This window comes from Budorcas taxicolor, chromosome 10 (assembly GCF_023091745.1).
Source record: "Budorcas taxicolor isolate Tak-1 chromosome 10, Takin1.1, whole genome shotgun sequence".
Classification (NCBI taxonomy): domain Eukaryota; kingdom Metazoa; phylum Chordata; class Mammalia; order Artiodactyla; family Bovidae; genus Budorcas; species Budorcas taxicolor.
The window spans coordinates 27319108-27337138 of record NC_068919.1 but is presented as its reverse complement, the minus strand read 5'-3'; the positions used below and the strand labels follow the sequence as shown (position 1 = coordinate 27337138).

Sequence of the window (18031 nt, the reverse complement as noted above, 5' to 3'; positions counted from 1 at the left end):
TACCGCAAGATCAAAGACAAAGATAGATTCCAGCCCAAGGGTGGCCTGAGGGTCTGTAGGAAAGACGGCTGAACAAGAAAGGAAGTCTTCCTTCCTTTCACGTACTGGATTGGCCAAAACGTTTGAGTTTTTTAATAAGATGTTATGGATAACGTTATGTATATAGCATCAGATATATGTGTGTGTGTGTACATATATTATGATAGTATAAAGTATTTGATGAGATGAAAAAAGAGGCAGTGCAAAGAACTGGAGGGAGCTTTCCTTAACAGATGCGTTAAGTAGGACTCTTCGCAAAGTCGGGAGAACATGCTTCCCAAAACCCAAGGCAGAAGAGAGGCAACAACCTAAAAGAGTGGCCAGATGATGAAAATCTCTATAAACTACAAATGGCTTTAAAAAATAGTTAAGAGCACTTAAAGGGGATTTTCAGGTTTCGGAGAGAAACACGTTGTGGAGGTACTAAACCTCTTAAAACTCTTGTACATGTTCAGTTGTGTCCAACTCTTTGTGACCCCATGGACCGTAGCCTGCCAGGCTTCTCTGTCCGTGGGATTTCTCAGGCAAGAATAGTAGAGCGGGTTGCCTGTTCCTACTTCAGGGAATCTTCCCAACCGAACCCACATCTCTTGCATCTCCAGCACTGGCAGATGGGTTCTTTACCAGTGCGCCACCTCGGAGGCCCAGAAGTACTAACAACACAAAATTTCCAGGATCAGACCAAAGCATTCCAGGGGTGCAGTTGGGATGAGGAATCTTTATTCCCAAAATTTGCAAAATGCCTTAAGAGCAGGTTTTTCTTCCTGCAAAACTAAACAGAACACAAGTCAGTGTGTTTCATAGTCATTCCTGAGAAAATCTGAGGAAGATGGTTTATAAATGCTTACAGGATAGGAACAAGCCTCACTGACTTTATTTCCTTGCTTTTATGTTTCTGATTGGCTGGATGATAATTGTGAAAATGCTGTAGATAAAAAGCATCTGGCCTGGTAGCAAGTCTGTCATAATCTTGTGAATAAGATGTAGAAATATGGAAAATAAAAGATAACTGATAGGCTTTGTTCCAGTTCTGAGTTTTATAAGATAGTTTTGGGGGAAAGCCCCAGATACCCATAGCTAATCTCCATTCCCACATGGTTTTTTCAGTGGTCTGAGTAAGCTGTTTTTAAAAGCGGGTAACCCTTCTTCCCTCCCCTTCTCCAAGCTGGAAACATCCCTGCAAAGTGATAGAAACCTAAGCTTCAGTTAATTAAATTCTTTGTCCTCTTTTTCTAAGAGGTCCTGCATCACAGGAGAGCTAGTATTTCTAACTAATTCTTATAAAAGTTGCATGAGCCCATGGGGAGCTGAGGAAAAGTTCTCTCTCTATCCTTTTAATTAGCTATTTCCAGAAGAATGTAGCCAGCTGCAATATTATATAGATAGCAGGTGACCAATATCAGTTTCTCTCTAGGTCGTCCTGTCCATTCTCTAAGAATTGAGCAGTGTGTCAATGTAAAGTGTAGACAGCAACCCAGAGCAGTTACTACCAGTATATGTGTGCTCACTCAGTCACTTCCAGCTGGTTTGTGACCCTGTGAACTGTAGCCCGCCAGGCTCCTATGTCCATAGGATTTTCTAGGCAAGAATACTATAGTCGGTTGCCATTTTCTCCTCCAGAGGATCTTCCCAGCGCAGGGGACTGACCCTGCCTCTCTTGCATCTCCTGCATTGGCAGGTGGATTCTTCACCACCGTGCCATGTGGGAGTCCCAGGAGTTGAGCAGTCATACCCTCAGATCAAGCCTGCCTTCCAGTTGCTGGCCCATGCTTCAGGATTCTGTGATCCTAGTTTCTTTTTGGATGCTGATAATTACTGCAGTGACAGGGGTGTCAAAATGTCTGCCCAGTTGCACTGAAAGTTCCCAGACTCAAGAAGGGAGTTGGCTAAAGGTTCGGGCTATGCTTCTGGTTTTGAACATTGTTTGCTTACAGGACGGTCATGAAGTCAGGCTCAGAGCTGGTGAAAGCTGGGTTACGGGCGTTCTTTGAAAATGCAGCGGAAGACTTAGAGAAGACTTTGGAAAACCTGAAGCTCGGCAAGTTTACCCATTCCAGAACGCAGATCAAAGGTGTCTCTCAAAATATTAACTACACCACGGTGGCTCTGCTCCCCATCTTGACATCCATCTTTGAGCACGTGGCTCAGCATCAGTTCGGGGTGGACTTACTCTGTGAGTTGACCTGCCATCTGCCATGGATTCATGTGTACCCAGCTGCAGATCCTTAGGAAGTGTGTGGTTTATTCCCTTAGGCTGACCTTCAGGGCAGAGTAGAGACAACCATTCCACACTTTTTCCTTCCTAATTTAAAAAAAAAAAGGAGTAGACTCTTGGAAGAGACGAGATCCCCAAATATCAGTTTATAAATACTTCACCTTTTCCCACTGTACTCAGGACCAGAGTCTTCCACCCACTGATTTCACTCTCAGCCATTGTGTGCTCTCTTAATTTGAAAAGGTTATGGGTGAAATCTGTCAAGATACAGGTTTGCTCCCAGACACCAATTTTCCTATTAAGAAGCTTTAATTTATTCACTGTATATCAGGAGCAAAGGAAAACTGCTAACATCCCAGTGTCTGAGCCACCAGAAGAAAGACCATAGTTGGTTGGTTTTACTTGGTGTTTAGCACCATGTTCAGCCCTCTTATTCTGCCACCAAGCTTCAATTTCACACTGTAAATGGTGGCACGTGGTTGAATTAGTTTAACCAATGGCCAATAGCTAAGGCTGTGTCTTCCATAGCCCTCAGTAGTGAAAATCAGTTATTTCCTTGGAGTTAGGGAGAGAAGTAGGGGGAACATCCAAAACTCATTATTCTGTGTCATGGAAACAACACACTTTCTTGTTGAAAAATAAGAAATTAAACTATTAAATTAGTTCCAGCTTTACTGTGAGTTCCATACATTAATAGAGGCACGTAGCCTGCCCATTAAATTCTGAGTGCCTAAGTGAAAGATGCTCTTCCCTTGAGAAACATGGCAAAATCATAATACAATTGAATTACCTTTTGTAAAGCATCTATCAGAGAAGCTGGGACAGGTGGACATGAGGTATTTTGCTCTGTCTTGTAAGAAGTAGGGACATTGTACACATCTCCCTGGAAAAGGAACAAAAAGCTCACTCAAGCGTCAGATTCCTTTCATTCTTCCTTTCAAAAAAAGGAAATAGTGCCCTGGATAAAATTTGACTACAGTGTCTCCCTCTATTGGAGGGGAAAAAAAATACCCACTTGGAAGGATTCACTGGTCAAATGATTCCTTTCCCTGAGCTGTGTGATCTGTATCCGGGGTTCCACCAAGGACCTGGGATGGCACAATGGTGGGTGTTTTCCTTTTGGTGTTTTCTCTTCCAGCTCAAGCAACTGGCATTTGGAAAGAGAGGGGCTCTATTTGTTAAAAAGACAGAAAGTGAGATCTTTGGCTCTTGAGTGAAGCCAACGAGTTTTCTGTTTGCAGACCCTTGCTGTGTGCAGGAGGTGGACCTCTGGGGTTGATGCACAAGAATGACAGTTGTTGTCTGTTCTTTTCAGTGGGTGATGTTCAGCTTTCATGCTACCATATACTGTGCAGCCTCTACTCCCTCGGGACAGGAAAGAACATCTATGTTGAAAGGTAATGAGTGAACAAAAGAGGCTAACACGTTCGGGCTGAATGTGTTACTGAAGTCTTTTAAACACTTAACAGTAGCATCTTTCCAATCCAGCAGAAGCAAAATGCTCACTGAAATGGGTTAGTGATTTTGAGCCTCGCTTATGAAATGTTTATGGCAGTATTCAGGAGTGTTAATGAGGCTTCTAAGATGTATGACTTCCATGGAGATAGCTGGAGAATGTTATGTGGCTGGAGGAGCAATATAGCCAAACTAAATCATGTGCTGGTGGCCAAAAAATGTTGAAGAAACATCTCTTTCTTTCTAATCACAGCTTTCAGAGAGCTTCCAGAGTTCCTGTGGTTAAAGCTTGCTGAGAAGCTCAAGGGACGTGAAGCAGTTGCTTTAGTGTTTAATGAGTTTCTATGTGATACGGCCCTGGACCTTTACCATTCTTGGCTGTCAGATTAACTATAATTTTTAAAAAGTCCACACTTTGGAAACAGCTACTCAGTGGTCTTAAATCTGAGCAGGCTGACTTTCCAAGGTGTTTGAGTTCCCACTCTGCTCTCTAATCTGCCTGGAGCAATGGAAGGCCTTAGGCCACCCCTTGCTTTTCAGAATCAAATGTCATGTGTTGTGTGATTCTGTTTAAATCCATGGAGAAGATCAGAAGGATAAACACAGTGTTAGCCAAACTCTAGATTTAGACTTATCCTTGGAAGATTTTTTTTTTCCTTTTTTGCCTTTTTCAAATAAGGAAACTGGAAAAGAATTTGATCTGTGCTTAAAATTGCTTAATCTAAACATCCTGTTGAGACCCATGATCTGTAGACCTCCTCAATTTATGATCCTTTATCAAATAAACCAATGATAAATCCCTGTTTCATATCTAAACTTACATAAATTCTAATTGCAGTTTCTCAATAAAGCAAAAAAAAGACTTTAGCTCCTTGAAGAACTCAGGATCTGATGACTTGAAATCATGTGCTAATAACCAAAGCATGTTGAAGAAATGTCTATGTCTTCATAATTCCAACTGTTAAATAGCTTCTAGAGTTCAAGAAATTAATTGAAGAACTAACAGCTAATTTATTTTGATTATGAGTTTAATTCCTTAGAGTTACATAGCTTTCCTTATTGTTTTATATGAAATATAAATAGTCTCATCCTTTAATAGAAACTGGGCAGACAAAAGTTATACACATATTTTATACCAAATCAAGAGAATTAAAATTTTTAATATTTAATACAGAATTTCACTTAGGGAAGGTGTCTTTACTTTCATTAAGCATTTGTGAATATTTTCTCAACATCTTTTCTTATTCTCTTGGTTTATATGTATGTACGTATATGCTAACTTAACTTCGGTAGTGTCCGACTCTTTCCTACCCCATGGACTATAACCTACCAGGCTCCTCTGTCCCTAGGATCCAGGCAAGAATACTGGAGTGGATTGCCATGCCCTCCTCCAGGGGATATTCCCAACACAGGGATTGAACTTGCATCTCTTATGTCTCCTGCACTGGCAGGCAGGTTCTGTACCACTAGTGCCCCCTGGGGAGATCCTTGTATGTATGTACATGCGTCTATATGTATATGTGTTTTTTTTGGTACAATTTTTTGAAAACCTTATGCGTTACTCTCTTTTGTTTAAAGAAAACAAAAGTCAAAGAAAGGTCAACTCTGAAATGTCAGGCCAGAAAAGAGACTATTCTTCATATGATGTTTTATACTTTATTCATATACTCATAATGCTGGGAATATCGGTGCCTGTGTTTTATATTCCACACAGGCAGAAAGCCTGACTTGAAGAAGCACCTAGATCAAGTCTGCCCCTATTGTCTGTCTGTTAGTTAATGAAGCAACTAGGATATAAAGATTTAAAATCCTCAAGTTGTGATGCTGCCACCATTAGTGACTTTTATTTATTTTCTATTGTATTGTGAAAGTAAGACATACTTATTTTAAAAAATAAATCAAACAGTACAGACCTATGTAAAGTTAAAAGTCTGCCGCTTTCTTCACCGCAGATCACCCCACCTAGTAACAGTTTGTATATACCATTCTAGACATTTTCTACATGTGTACATTTTTACACATGTTGCTGCTGCTACTGCTAAGTTGCTTCAGTCATGTCCGACTCTGTGCGACCCCATAGATGGCAGCCCACCAGGCTCCCCTGTCCCTGGGATTCTCCAGGCAAGAACACTGGAGTGGGTTGCCATTTCCTTCTCCAATGCATGAAAGTGAAAAGTGAAAGTGAAGTCGCTCAGTCGTGTCCGACTCCTAGCGACCCCAGGGACTGTAGCCTACCTTTACACATGTTAGGATCATAATATTGCTTTATAACTTTGTCTTGTTGGATGAAGCTAAAAAACTGAATTTCTTTAACATACAACTCATATATTTTTAATTTATCATTAATTAAAATAATTATTAATTCTCTACTTTTAAAAAGATTACCAAGTTTAGTACATTTGCATTTCTGGCACTTCCTACCCTTTCAAAGAAAGGCAATGCCAAAGAATGCTCAAACTACCGAACAATTGCACTCATCTCACACGCTAGTAAAGTAATGCTCAAAATTCTCCAAGCCAGGCTTCAGTAATACATGAACTGTGAACTTCCAGATGTTCAAGCTGGTTTTAGAAAAGGCAGAGGAACCAGATCAAATTGCCAACATCCGCTGGATCATTGAAAAAGCAAGAGAGTTCCAGAAAAACATCTATTTCTGCTTTATTGACTATGCCAAAGCCTTTGACTGTGGATCACAAGAAACTGTGGAAAATTCTGAAAGAGATGGGAATACCAGACCACCTGACCTGCCTCTTGAGAAATCTGTATGCAGGTCAGGAAGCAACAGTTAGAACTGGACATGGAACAACAGACTGGTTCCAAATAGGAAAAGGAGTACATCAAGGCTGTATATTGTCACCCTGCTTATTTAACTTATATGCAGAGTACATCATGAGAAATGCTGGGCTGGAGGAAGCACAAGCTGGAATCAAGATTGCCGGGAGAAATATCAATCACCTCAGATATGCAGATGACACCACCCCTTATGGCAGAAAGTGAAGAGGAACTAAAGAGCCTCTTGATAAAAGTGAAAGAGGAGAGTGAAAAAATTGGCTTAACGCTCAACATTCAGAAAACGAAGATCATGGCATCTGGTCCCATCACTTCATGGGAAATAGGTGGGGAAACAGTGTCAGACTTTATTTTGAGGGGCTCCAAAATCACTCCAGATGGTGACTGCAGCCATGAAAATAAAAGACGCTTACTCTTTGGAAGAAAAGTTATGACCAACCTAGATAGCATAGTCAAAAGCAGAGACATTACTTTGCCGACTAAGGTCCGTCTAGTCAAGGCTATGGTTTTTCCAGTGGTCATGTATGGATGTGAGAGTTGGACTGTGAAGAAGGCTGAGAGCTGAAGAATTGATGCTTTTGAACTGTGGTGTTGGAGAAGACTCTTGAGAGTCCCTTGGACTGCAAGGAGATCCAACCAGTCCATTCTGAAGGAGATCAGCCCTGGGATTTGTTTGGAAGGAATGATGCTAAAGCTGAAACTCCAGTACTTTGGCCACCTCATGTGAAGAGTTGACTCATTGGAAAAGAGTCTGATGCTGGGAGGGATTGGGGGCAGGAGGAGAAGGGTATGACAGAGGATGCGATGGCTGGATGGCATCACTGACTTGATGGACGTGAGTCTGAGTGAACTCTGGGAGTTGGTGATGGACAGGGAGGCCTGGCGTGCTGCGATTCATGGGGTTGCAAAGAGTCGGACACGAACTGAGCGACTGAACTGAACTGAACCCTTTCTGCCTTTCATTTTTTGCTGTGTGACTCCTTATAACACACACACTTCACCCTGGAATATTTTAGGACTAATATTCCTTGGGCTATTTACCTTGGTTTGTATTTGAACGACGCAGTGTGTAGCCAATCTTTCTCAACTGTGATTAGCCCATTCTAAAACTTTTATTTTGGTTTACCTCTTGGGTGGCCAGATTCATCTTATGTTGCTGTTTCTGTAAGAGCGCTTACTCTTGAGAGTTGGCATATTTTGTAATATCATCCGTCGACTTTATATGTGGACAGTTTGCATGGTATAAAATCCTTGGGTCATAATTTTCCTCCCTCAGAAGTGTACAGACTTTGCTTCTCTGTGGTCTGACAGTGTGTATTCCCGGGACCTGGTGATTTGTTCCCTGCACACATGACTTTGCTGCTGCTCACTGGGTTCTTTCTTTGTCTTGAAGCTCTGTCACTTCCCTGTACCATGTCCCAGGGTTGTCCTTTCCATATCAACCCCTGCACTTCTTCTCAGAACTTAATACCCCCCTCAGGTTCCAGAATTAGATCTTACTCTATTTAATGAATCTTCAATTTTATTATATGGTTGCTGAGGTTTTTGGTCCCAGCTGTTGTTCAAGGAGGGAAATTATTTGTATCTATTGACTTTTTCCTTAACCTTCCTGCCTCATTTTCTCTGTAGTAACTTTTAGCTAATTGCTCTTTTCTAAAACTGTTTTGATTTGGTCTGTATTTTTCAGTGTGAAGTTATCACACATTTTCTAATTTCAGCGTAGGTCTAAATTTCTCCTCAATTTCCCCCAGCTCTTGTGGGTTTTAGAGGGGAGAAAATACAGTGAAACCTACTATTACCATTTCTCTGCCATGTTTTACTGAAGTTTCTTGGCTAGCAAATGTCTTATAGGGTTGCAAAGGAACCACTCAATATTTGGTTTCCAACTATAGCATGAATGCATGGTCAATAGAAAAGATTCCAGACACCTCCATGATAGGGTTGACTGTGAGGAGGAAACAAGTCATTGAAACAGATTAGAGACCTTTTGGGGGGAATATTTTCTAATTGAGGCTAGACTGAGACAGTCACCGGCAGGTAAACTTTCAGATACAAAATTTCAGAGTAGGATGAAGGCTTTTACCGTGTGTATTTAAGCATGAAGAATGCTTGAAATTCTTTAACCTGAATATACTTAGATTTTATTATGTTTATTCATTTGATTGCACTGGGTCTTCATCACTGCATGCAGACTGTCTCTAGTTGCAGTGAGTGGGGGGTTCCTCTCCAGTTGCCATACGTGGGCCTCTCACTGAAGTGGCTTCTCTTATTGAACAAGGGCTCTAGAGTTCAGGCTCAGTAGTTGTGGCACAAGGGCTTCGTTGCCCCAAGGCATGTGGTATCTTAGTTCCTGGACCAGGGATCGAACCTGTGTCTCCTGCTTTGGCAGGTGGATTCTTAACCACTGGACCACCAGGCAAGTCCCTACTTTGATGAACTGATAGAGCATTTGATGGGGATGGATCAAGAAGACTAAGTTTGGTAATTGACCACATTAAGCATTGAATCTCCATTTTATTTCAAATTAAAACTTTGTTTTTGCCTTCACACTTTAGAGATATTTATATCTGCCTTCCTGCTCTGCCTGTTTTGACCAAGTCTTTCCTGATCAAACATTGCTCTCCCCAAACTGCTGAGATCACTGGTATTGCTGTCTAGAACCTTGCCATGCCTCCACTTTCTGCCCCTTTGCTACCTGTTGCTTACTCTCTTTTGCATCCTCTGGAATTTACACAAAGGAACTTTCAAAATTGCAAAGCACCAGATATGTGCAGGCATAATTATTATTACTAGAATGACTTTGTCTCGGCCTATATCCCTGATGACAGACTGTTGAGAAGCAGGTCCCAATCCGTGGAAAAAAAGTTGAGAGACTGACTTAGGAATTAACAAAACCTGAAATACAAATTGAACCAAAAGGGAATGAGGAGAGGGAGGGATAAATTAGGAATTTGGGATTAAAAGATACACACTACTATGTATAACATAGGTAAACAAGGACCTACTGTATAGCACAGGGAACTATTAATATATTCAGTATCTTGTAATAACTTATAATGGGAAAGAATACACACACACACACAAGATGACTTTGCATTGTAAATCAACTGTGAAAGTGAAAGTCGCTCAGTCGTGTCCAGCTGTTTGTGACCCCATGGACTGTAGCCTGCCAGGCTCCTCTGTCCATGGAATTCTCCAGGCTAGAATGCTGGAGTGGATAGCTATTCCCTTCTACAGGGAATCTTCCCAACCCAGGGATCGAACCCAGGTCTCCTGCATTGCAGGCAGATTCTTTACCATCTGAGCCATACTTCAATTTAATGGAAAAAAAAAAAAAAAAAACAATTGAAGTCTCTTCAGTCTGTCAGCATTGACCAAGTACTGTTACATGAAAAGTACTGTTTTTAACAGTAATAACTGAGGGGGCTTGCAGGGAGAGTGTGTTTCTCTATCGAGGGGTAAACTCTTCCAGTATGCCCTTTGGTTGCTAGGGAGCTGTTTCTGTAGCCCTTGCCCTCTGCTTGGTCCACACCCACAATGCCCCCTGGGAGGTGCTAATAACCACCAGTATTTTAGCAGCAAGTTTAGGCTTCCCTGGTGGCTCAGAGGTTAAAGCGTCTGCCTCCAATGAGGGAGACCCTGGTTCGATCCCTGGGCCGGGAAGATCCCCTGGAGAAGGAAATGGCAATCCACTCCAGTATTCTTGCCTGGAGAATCCCATGGACGGAGAAGCCTAGTAGGTTACAGTCCACGGGGTCGCAAAGAGTCAGACACAACTGAGCAACTTCACCTCACCTCACCTTTGTCTAGCTCAGTTGGTCTTGGACCTGGAGGCGAAGGTCATCCCTCTGGTATTTCACAGCCAGGAGCATTAACTGGCAGACTTCTGGGCTTTTACAGAAAAAGCTTTTCTCAGTGAGACCAGCACTGTTATTTCCCTCTCCAGCTTATTAGCATCGTTGTGTGCTCCAGACTAGAAAATGCCTGTGGTGAGTTGGCAGAGACTCAGTTTGTCAGTAACTAAATAGCATGCTTGTCCCTCTCCCTCACGTCAGGGAGTCAGCATAACACCAGAGAACCGTCCATTGCCCCCAAGGATTGCCTTTCATCAGACTAACTCTAGAAATCCACTTTGGGGAGATCATAACTTCAATTTTGGTGAGTGAAAGACAAGAGAAGTAGTATGGATCAATTAAAGTAAAGAGTTTCTTGTGCTACAAGGAGAGCAAACCAGTTAATCCTAAAGGAAATCACTCCTGAATGGTCACTGGAAGGACTGATGCTGAAGCCGAAGTTCCAATACTTTGGCCACCTGATGTGAAGAACTGAATCCTTGGAAAAGACCCTGATGCTGGGAAAGATTGAGGGCAGGAGGAGAAGGGGACGGCAGAGGATGGGATGGTTGGATGGCATTACTGACTCAATGGACATGACTTTGAGCAAGCTCTGGAGGTTGGTGATGGACAGGGAAGCCTGGCATGCTGCAGTCCATGGGGTTGCAAGAGTCAGACATGACTGAGCAACTGAGCTGAACCGAATGGGTAAATTTAGTACCAAGACAGCCCAGGACCAGCTGTATCCTAGATTCCTCTCCCTGCCCCAATTAAAACTTTGCTCTCAGATTTGATATCACCCCTTGTCACATGAAGACATGTGGCTCTTCATGTTCAATGTGCAGAGGCCCTCACTCCAATCAGCTGTCCTGAGGGTTGGCCTTTCTACCACCACCATGAGCTTAGAAAGAAGCAAAGGAGTGGGAGGAGAAGAGGTGTTGAGGAGGAGAGATGGAGAACAGGACTGGCCAGGGCCTGTTCAGAGATGAAGCAGCCTTGCAGAGCTCCCTGGAAGACCCTTGGGCTCTGCCGTCTCCCCAGCCCCGCCCCCTCCCTTCCTCCACCACTAATGTGCCATGGGCTCAGTCGTGTCTGACTCTGCGATGCTGCCAGGCTCCCCTGTCATGGGATTTCCCAGGCAAGGATATTGGAATGGGTTGCCATTTCCTACTCCAGGCGATCCCAACTGAGGGATCAAACCCACGTCTCCTGCCTTGCAGGTGGAATCTTCACCTGCTGGGCCAGCAGGGAAGCCCCTTCCACCACTGATGCAGCTCCCAAATAGACCTTCCAGAGCAGACCTGGATGGGATGATTTAACAATCAGATCTTTCACAGAAGGACAAGGCTGTGCTGTTAGCTAACAAGTGCTTAACTGGCTGAGGGCATTCTTGCTTGCTGGAGGCTGATTTGAAAATTATTTGGAAGCTCAAATACTTCAGGCCAAATAAGTTGTCAGCTAATCCCCTAAAAGCTGAGCTCAAGAATAAGATAGAAAAGAAGGGATAAAATCACATGTATTCATTTTCTTTTAAAGTAATTAAAAGATCACATTTGTCTTAGGCTTGATAACTTGGCTAAGGAGTGTATGGAAGTTCCAAGGAGTACCCAGCTTTCTATCGAGACTCACCCACCCTCTCCCTCCTCCCTCTCTCTGGTCCAGCAGACTCCTCTGGCATCTCAAGCAGAACAGTTCTGTGGACCCCCAGGCTAGCCCCCAACACATTCTGACTCTACCCTAGATAGTCTTGTCAAGGCATTTTTTTTTCAGGACCAGTTAAGATCACATTTCTAACCCAACTCAAATGTGTATCCTTTCGCTATGCATAATGAAGTTGCAAGTTGATTCTAACCTTTATAATGAGACCATAAAGACATGCTATTTTGTCACATTGCAGCCTGCCAGGCTTCTCTGTCCATGGAATTCTCCAGGGAAGAATACTGGAGTGGGTAGCCATTCCCTTCTCCAGGGGATCTTCCCAACCCAGGGACCAAACCGAGGTCTCCTGCACTGCAGGTGGATTCTTTACTACCTGGCTTACTTCTCAGACAACAGTGGCTCCCCTAGCTACCTCCCTGACCTGTCCCCTAGAAAATGCTTGTTATCCTATCCAGAGACTCTACAGTTTTGACAGTCTGGTGTCTTGGTACTACTGGAATTATTGGCTGTTGTCATCAGTTCAGTTCAGTTGCTCAGTCGTGTCCGACTCTTTGCAACCCCATGAATTGCAGCACGCCAGGCCTCACTGTCCATCACCAACTCCCGGAGTTCAGTCAAACTCACATCCATCAAGTCAGTGATGCCATCCAGCCATCTCATCCTCTGTCGTCCCTTTATCCTCCTGCCCCCAATCCCTCCCAGCATCAGAGTCTTTTCCAATGAGTCAGCTGTTCGCATGAGGTGGCCAAAGTACTGGAGTTTCAGCTTTAGCATCATTCCTTCCAAAGAACACCCAGGACTGATCTCCTTTAGAAAGGACTGGTTGGATCTCCTTGCAGTCCAAGGGACTCTCAAGAGTCTTCTCCAACACCACAGTTCAAAAGCGTCAATTCTTTGGCACTCAGCCTTCTTCACAGTCCAACTCTCACATCCATACATGACCACTGGAAAAACCATAGCCTTGACTAGATGGACCTTTGTTGGCAAAGTAATGTCTCTGTTTTTGAACATGCTATCTAGGTTCATCTTAACTTTCCTTCCAAGGAGTAAGCATCTTTTAATTTCATTGCTGCAATCACCATCCGCAGTGATTTTGGGACCCCAAAAAATAAAGTCTGACACTGTTTCCACTGTTTATCCATCTATTTCCCATGAAGTGATGGGACCAGATGCCATGATCTTCGTTTTCTGAATGTTGAGCTTTAAGCCAACTTTTTCACTCTCCTCTTTCACTTTCATCAAGAGGCTCTTTAGTTCCTCTTCACTTTCTGCCATAAGGGTGGTGTCATCTGCATATCTGAGGTGGTTGATATTTCTCCCGGCAATCTTGATTCCAGCTTGTGCTTCCTCCAGCCCAGCGTTTCTCATGATGTACTCTGCATGGAAGTTAAATAAGCAGGGTGACAATATACAGCCTTGACATATTCCTTTTCCTATTTGGAACCAGTCTGTTGTTCCATGTCCAGTTCTAACTGTTGCTTCCTTACCTGCATATAGGTTTCTCAAGAGGAAGGTCAGGTGGTCCGGTATTCCCATCTCTTTCAGAATTTTCCACAGTTTCTTGTGATCCACACAGTCAAAGGCTTTGGCATAGTCAATAAAGCAGAAATAGATGTTTTTCTGGAACTCTCTTGCTTTTTCAATGATCCAGTGGATGTTGGCAATTTGATCTCTGGTTCCTCTGCCTTTTCTAAAACCAGCTTGAACATCAGGAAGTTCACGGTTCCCGTATTGCTGAAGCCTGGCTTGGAGAATTTTGAGCATTACTTTACTAGCGTGTAAGATGAGTGCCATTATGTGGTAGTTTGAGGGTTGCCATTCCCTTCTCCAGGAGATCTTCCTGACCTAGGGATTGAACCTGGTCTCCCACATTGTAGGCAGACACTTTACTGTCTGAACCACCAGGGAAGTTGGCTGTTGTCATAGTGAAGGACAATTAATGGGATGCTGGGTATGAGTTTCTTTATCCTTTTCATAGCACTTTTCTTTAACTTTTTATTTTATATTGGAGTATAGCAGATTAATAATGTTGTGATGGTTTCAGGTGGACAGCAAAGGGACTCATGTATATATATATATACATACACATACACACACACACATACACACACACATAGTATTGCTTCTCCCCCAAACTCCCCTCCCATCCAGGCTGCCACATAACAGCCTGATATGCCTCAGTGAGCAGAGTTCCCTGTGCTGTACAGTAGGTCCTTGTTGATTATCCATTTTAAATATAGCAGAGTGTACATGCTGTTGGGCATGGGTTTTGGTGGGAACTGAAGGTAACCATGAGAACTTAACGCCTTCCTGTCTCTGCAGAACTGCTATAGTGCGGTACGCGTTTGCTCTTGGCTCCAAGCATGCCCCCTCTAGCTGGCAGTTTTCTCCATAATGGCTCTGTAATATCCCCCAATGTGCAGCCTGACATCCTCTGCACCCAGGGCTTCTCCTGGTGAGCTTCATGCACAGTATCCACATTCATACTGATGAGTTGAAGCTCATCAGTCACAGAGGAAGACAAACAAGAGGGGCTTGAATCCTGTAATCCCTTTTCATCTCTTAATTATTGACCTAATGTGTACCTTTTCTACTAGTTACCTTTGTATCATGTCTAATAAAGGACTCACATTATTGGTTTATTTGAAGAAATTCTTCCTCTTATTTGGAAACTGACATCACATATGTAACTCACAAGGCAGGTGTGTATAGTCTGTCTGTGATCAAATGCCAGACAGTGGCAGGGAAAAGATACTGATAGGTGGAAAACAGATGGCTCTGGTCTCCCATTCATCAGGAAGCAACAGATGTCAGCCCCCTTATGGGGCCCTGTGAGCCAGCGCTATGACTGTATATCATCTCAGTAGCAGAAAGAACCTGCTGGATTAGACAATACAAATCCAGGGCTAAGCCCAGGTCTGAGAGGGGACGCATTCTTTCAGTACTAGCTCTGCTTTGACCAGCTGGTGGCTTGTGGTCCATCACTTACTCTTGCAGCCTTGGTTATCCTACAGGTAAGTGTAAGTCCTCTTAGCCGGGGAACTAGAAATCTGAACTAGGAATCCCGAGCATTTTGATTTTGATTGATTGTGTCTTTCACAGAAAGACTTAAAAATGAAAGTTTAGTGCATGGTGGACACTCAAGTGTTTGTGGAAGAAAGAGAAGTAATAGGTGTTACAGCTCTTTTGTCTACATCAAGCGATTTGGTTTGGACGTGTCATTTATCTTGCAAGGCAGAACTTTAATTTGGTGTGTCATTGGTGTTTTGGGCCCATTGTCTACAGTTCCCATTGGTCAACACAAGCTCTACTTATAACAGGGAATAGACAAATTCCATGAAAGATTTTTAAACATTTTAAGAACCGGGAGGATCCGATTCAATTTGGATGCCAGCCAAACTTGCTCTCAGAGATGCTGGGAGAGAACAAGCTACATAGTATATATCACCTTAGTTATTTAAGAACTAGGTAGCAGGGAATGAGACCATTGTAAACCATTGGTTAGTGTCCAGAAAAAGAGGAGAGGGAAGAACATGCAATCCAGCTGAGCTCAAGGCCCAGCATGTCCAGTGGAGCCATCTGTGGGGAAGTAGCCCGAGACATCCTGGGAAAGAGGCCTGGTCCACCAATGCATGGGGCCAGCACGGAGGTGGCACCACTTCTAAATGGACTTCTTTGTTTCCAGGCAGCGTCCTGCCCTTGGAGAATGCCTGGCCTCACTGGCAGCCGCCATACCAGTGGCATTCCTGGAGCCCACCCTTAACCGCTACAACCCGCTCTCCGTCTTCAACACCAAAACCCCCAGGGAGAGGTCTAGTAAGTACCATCCATCAGAGGTCATCACTGATGTACTTAGGGGAAAGCAGTGGGAGAGAAAGCCAGAAAGACAAGGACAGCAGCCCCCAGTCCTGTTGGTTCATGTGGTCTGAGAGGGGCCAGGAGGTCAGAACTGGCGCCCTGTGAGAGGTCTCCATCTTGCTGGAAAACTGGGCTCACAAGCAAGTTCTTTGTTTTCTTTAGACTTTGGTTTCCTCTTTCTGTGAAAAAAGGAGATGGTGCAGTTGGTTTCAACATCCCTTGAATCCTAAGAGCTCAGGTTCTCCTGTCTGCCCTGATCTCCATTCCCTTCCTGCACCTGGGGATGTGACTGTCCTTCTCTGTTCCTCTCCAGAGAGTGGGAGCAAGGGGGTAGCACAGGGCTGCACTGATAACCTTGGTATACTCTTCAAGTCCACAGCAAGGCTGTGCTTCCAAGGATGATGACCATGCGTTCTTCATCTTCATGAAGGATGGATAGAAAAACACAAGAAGGAATTGAAATTCTACACAGAAGAGAATTTGACAGGAGTGTTGGCATACTGAGTTCTAGAACAGTGCTAGGCTATGGTCCAGATCCGCCCACTGCTGATTTTTATAAACGGTGTTTCATTAGAACATGGTCATATCCATTCATTTACATGTTGTCTGTGGCTGCTTTAGCACTGTGTTGTTGTTGTGTAGTTTAATCACTGAGTCGTGTTTGACTCATTTGTGACCTCATGGACTGCAGCCCACCAGGCTCCTCTGTCCATGGCATTTCCCAGGCAAGAATACTGGAGTAGCTTGCCATTTCCTTCTCCAAGGGGATCTTCCCAACCCACGGATCCAACCCACCTCTCCTGCATTGGCAGAGGACTCTTTACCACTGAGCCCCCAGGGAAGGCCTCAGCACTGTGTAGGGAAGGAAAAATAATTTTCCCTTTACCCTTCATTGTTCTTGGCTGAGACCTCCCCTCTGAAATAGATTGACGGGAGGAAAAAAAAACACTTAATTATGGACATGTGTGTACATAAGGGAGCCCCCAAAAGATGTGAGATTCAAAAGCCAGCCCAACATTTGAGACTTATATACCATCCTGAGGAAAAGGTTAGGAGTCTAGGGCTTCAGATGGGGTAGTAATCCATGGGAAAGTGAGAAGAGGAAGGGCTTGGTAAGCAGTGTGCCTCACCGTGCTTTTGGTAAGAGCTCTCTTCTCGTACAGGCTCCTGTAACTAAGGTAAACTTTGTTTACAAAGGTAGATTTCCCTTACAAAAGGGTAACTCTGTTTTCAGACATTCTCCTGGATCTTCAGTTTCTTAAAAGTAATCAGCTCAAAGTAATCCAAAGGGGCATATTTGGGGGTGGCCCATTCTGTTCCCCTTCAACTGCAGCGACAGAGTTGAGTAGTGGCAGCAAAGACTGTTGGCCCTGCAATGGCTAAAATATTTACGGTCTGGCCCCTTTATAGGAAAAGTTTTCCCACCCCCCTCTTCTAGAGTAACCTGGAACTGGAATCCAAGGCAGGTGGTAAACCTGCTTCTGGGGGATGGAAGAGAAGGGTCCCCGTGTATGGATAAGTGTGATCCTGCTGTAGGACAATGGAGTAGATCAGAGGCTCTTCCAACAGGAACCTCGAGTGAAACTTGGCCTCCAACTGGAAAGAACTACCTTGACTTGATGTAACATGAAGCAAAAGCTACCACATGATGGGTTAGATTGATGTTAAGAAAAGCAGAACTTGCCCCCCTCCAAAAAAATCATAGCAAACCATTTCAAACCAGATATATCCTGTTCTTAAGCAGTATTTTCTTAACATATTGGCACACAGGACCAGCAGATGACTAGACTGTTTTTCAGTTCCATTTGGTTCAAGCCCTCTTTTCAAACTGTCGTGGATCCTAAGAGTCCTAAGGGAAGAAGGGTTCTTGCTACATTTTTCTCTGTCACTCTTGTTTCCATCTAAGAATCCAGAGTGCTAAGCTTTGGCAGCTTTGTTCCCACTTCAGATAAAAGCAGCACCTGGTCCCCAGTAAACATGACCAGGACATTTGAGACAAAATTGCTTTAAAAAGTTCTCTTGTTGAGCTAAAATACTGTGGAGACCAGAGTTCTCAGAGCTCATCGAGAGAGATATATTGCCAAGTTGCCTCCACATTCCAAAGTCTCACGTGGCATCTCTCAGTTAATTCCCCAATCCCCTCAGCCTCATCTCACCCTTTCTCCCCTTTCATGGACTAGGA

The 18031-nt window shown here is 43.7% G+C and overlaps 1 protein-coding gene across 1 annotated transcript in view; it reads left to right on the top strand.

Annotated features, from left to right (window-relative positions):
• RYR3 (ryanodine receptor 3) overlaps nucleotides 1–18031 on the top strand; it is a 573341-nt gene that overhangs the window by 480133 nt on the left and 75177 nt on the right. The window contains exons 63-65 of the mRNA XM_052647070.1: nucleotides 1974–2212; nucleotides 3570–3651; nucleotides 15677–15807. Coding sequence (XP_052503030.1) covers nucleotides 1974–2212; nucleotides 3570–3651; nucleotides 15677–15807 — 452 coding nt within the window. The remainder of the gene's footprint in view (nucleotides 1–1973; nucleotides 2213–3569; nucleotides 3652–15676; nucleotides 15808–18031) is intronic.